This window comes from Austrofundulus limnaeus, unplaced genomic scaffold (genome assembly GCF_001266775.1).
Source record: "Austrofundulus limnaeus strain Quisiro unplaced genomic scaffold, Austrofundulus_limnaeus-1.0 Scaffold16, whole genome shotgun sequence".
Taxonomy (NCBI): domain Eukaryota; kingdom Metazoa; phylum Chordata; class Actinopteri; order Cyprinodontiformes; family Rivulidae; genus Austrofundulus; species Austrofundulus limnaeus.
The window spans coordinates 148,825-152,167 of NW_013952418.1; the positions used below are offsets into that span (position 1 = coordinate 148,825).

A 3,343-nucleotide genomic window follows, 5' to 3' on the forward strand; every position below is an offset into this window, starting at 1 on the left:
GTCTTGTCATCAGTAATGAGGATGTTGCTTAGGTCAGTAGTAATGAGGAAAGAGTTGAGTCAAAAGGCAAACCTCTGGATTTACTGGTTTGTCCACCCTTGAATGTCCTGCTGGGAAGAGACCCCTGGTCAGACCCAGTCCTCTCTGATGCTTACTTTGGGATTCCTCAGGAAGAGTTGGGTAGTGTCTATAAGAAGAGGGAGGAGTTTCTCTGCTGGACCTGTTGAAGATGGAGATGAGTTTCACTTTTGTTTTTTCCTCCTTACAGGAGTAACATGAGCCAGCCAACTTTTCTCCTGAGAGTTTATTCAGCTCAGTCTGAAGAGTATGAACAAAAGTGCACATACAGCACAACATGTTTCACCCAGGAGTCCTGCGAATTAAATTGTCCTGAAGTGAACATCCCCACTGCAAACATCCCCAACCTTACAAACAGTTGGACTACATGGCACAAGGTATGAAAAAAATGCACTGTTTGAGGTTTAGATTAGAGTTTCAGTCACTAATTTGTGTGTCATTTTCCAGAAGGATGGAGAACTGTCGAGGGGATACTTCCCGAGTGTTGAAAAGGAAAACAGTGGCATCTACAGGTGCACTCGACCTTACTTATATTCTGGTCAAACGTACAACATCTCCTTTATCGTGAAACTTGATGTCCAAATACCAGGTATGAAAAAAAAATCTCTTTAATTTAATTTTAATGTTTTCTGTCTCAGTTCATCAGTGAGTTCATACTTCTAATGAAAGACATACTGTATACTACTTAGCAATTGTGGAAACTTATGGAATCTCTTCACCACGAGACGGTCAAGTTTTTCACGTCGAACTTGGTGAGTTTTTTATATTCAGCATGGATGTTATGCCAGAAAAAAATGGTTCTGTGACCTTTTTATGACATTTGTCGAATTTTAATTTCCAGGCTGTAAAGCAACAGAACAGAGCTCTGAATACTTCTGCAACCTGCAATACTTTTAATTATTTTTGGACTCCATTTCCTCAGACACAACATTCGTGATCACTTGTAAAGCTGTCGTCGATTCATGCTTCAACTCRCTGTTCTGGATGAGCGATGACCAATTTGTTACAAATGAAGACACAAACTTAACAAGAATCTTCTCCAACTTCACCTGGTGAGAGCTGGACACGTGTTAGAGGTTTGATTGATGTAACGAAACGTCGAAATACTAGAAATATCTTATTCTGTCTTTTCAGCAACGATACGAGGAAGAGGATGGAAGCATCTTTAGTTTTCAAAAAAGTCATGGGGGAAGATTTGTCCAAAAATTTCACATGTAAATTTCAAGGTGACCAACTTGTAGACTTTGCCACCATCATCCTGACTAAAACAGGTATCAAATTCAATTAAATGTATTAAAAAAGTTGGTTCACAATAAAAGTCATCTCAGGGCAGTGTTCAATAATAAAAACATCATGAATCCAAATTCATATAGATAAAGATTACAGTCAACATAATGCAGTCGTCCTCTTCTATTTATTCGGGTCCAGATTGTGGGGGCACCAATCTTACAAAGGAAGCCCAGACCGTCCTCCCCAGCCACCTCCAGCTGCTTTTTGGGGGGAACCCAAGGCCAGTTGAGACCCCTGAATCAGTCCTAGGGTCTCCTCTCCGACTGCCTGTATTTGTTTTCTTATTCTAATCGTCAGCAACCAAAGCTCATGACCATTAGTGAGGTTTGAAACATAGATTGACCAATAAATTAAGAGTTTTACCACAACTGATTGATCTTCCCTCACTCCTGAACAAGACCTTGAGGTATGAAACTTCCTCCAAATAAAGCAAATCCTCTCCCTACAAGCCACAGTGTGCAGTCCAACCATGGCCTTAGATTTATCTTAAAATGCCAGAGGGAGGACTGAAAAGTTTTATTCCTAAGATGCTCAGGTTCAAAAACTACAACCTCCATCTTGTTCAAATATAAAAGCAGAAAATTAAGAGTCATCCAGGCTTTGTTTTTAAGATATGCTTGTAGCTGATTGAATTCATCAGTTTTCATGGAAAARTATCATCAGTGTAACAAGGAAACATTATCCCATGCTGTTTAATAACTTTACTTAATGGAAGCATAAAGTAAAGAGGATTGGTCCGAGCACAGAGCCCTGAGGAACTCCATCAGTGACTGATAATTTAAACTATTTCAGAGCCGTTCCTGTAAATAAATAAATGCACAGTTTTTCTTCATTAATAATTTCTCAATAAAAACCTCTGGTATTTTTGTACTGTTTATAATTTCAGAACCAATAGACAGTAACAAAATGTTGTGTTGCAGTTTAAAAGCTTTTCTCTCTCTCTGGTTTCCCTGCAGCTCGCCCTTCTTACTTCACCATGACCGTGTGCACGGTCCTCATCACAGCGGCGATGGTTGCGWCCGTCATCGTCTATGTGAGGTTTAAGGTCGACGTCGTCCTGTTTTTAAGAGATTCTCTTGGCTGCCGGAGCAGGACCTCAGGTGAGGCTGGGATCTGGAACAGTTTTAACTTCCTCTGTGTGTAAAGTTTTCTTAGATTATTACAAAGTTATGTTGGAGTTTTGTGCAGCAGCTGCATAATTATCAGACGTCAGGAACTTTCTAATCATCTGAACGCTGAGTCCGCATTCACTCATTCCTGTTTATAGTTTCTAACGTATGCTTTTTACAAACTGTTTCCTTATATTTTGTTCTGCTTTAACCAGTTGTACATGAAAAACCTCCAATCTCTGGAAAACTTTTGCTGTTACATTTTATATTTGTAACTTTTATATATTTTGAATTGCTTAACTTGGGGCTGCGGTAGCTCAGTGGTAAGTGATGTGGTGAGGCAATCCTGAGGCTATAGGAGGCCCAGGTTGAATCACAAAAAAAAAAAATCTTATATGAGAATTCGCTCACTGTGGCAACCCAGCAGAGGAGAGCAGCGAAAAGAAAAATAAAATCTGAGATTTCCCCAGTTTATTTGAAAATATTTTCTGAAGTCAAATTTTTTTTGTGTTTTTGCTCCATTTAGTTTTTAGCTACAGTTTTACTGATTTTTATCCTTTTCGGCAAGTTTTGCTGACATGAGCTTTTAGCTATGCAAATGCTAAATTTTAGATTTTAGCTATGGTTTTTCAAACTTTTGCTTTTAGTTACAATTTTGCTACATTTAGCTTTTTACCTATAATATGCCTTTTGGTTTGGTTAATTTTAGCATTTAGCTATGTCTTTACTACTTTTGGCTACTGTTTATCTACTTTTGGTTTAGCATTAACAGCTGTTTTCATATTTTTTCTTAATGTATTACTTATTTTAACATGATTTTGTAATTTTTGCTTTAGTATAATATTTAATACTTTTAGCTTCTGATG

The 3,343-nt window shown here is 38.0% G+C and overlaps 1 protein-coding gene across 1 annotated transcript in view; it reads left to right on the forward strand.

Moving 5' to 3' along the window:
• Positions 1–3,343, forward strand: part of LOC106513931 (interleukin-18 receptor 1) — a 43,153-nt gene that overhangs the window by 38,224 nt on the left and 1,586 nt on the right. Inside the window, exons 6-11 of the mRNA XM_014002993.1 lie at positions 269–455; positions 526–667; positions 768–830; positions 1,001–1,130; positions 1,213–1,349; positions 2,325–2,468. Of these exons, the coding sequence (XP_013858447.1) occupies positions 269–455; positions 526–667; positions 768–830; positions 1,001–1,130; positions 1,213–1,349; positions 2,325–2,468 (803 nt within the window). The remainder of the gene's footprint in view (positions 1–268; positions 456–525; positions 668–767; positions 831–1,000; positions 1,131–1,212; positions 1,350–2,324; positions 2,469–3,343) is intronic.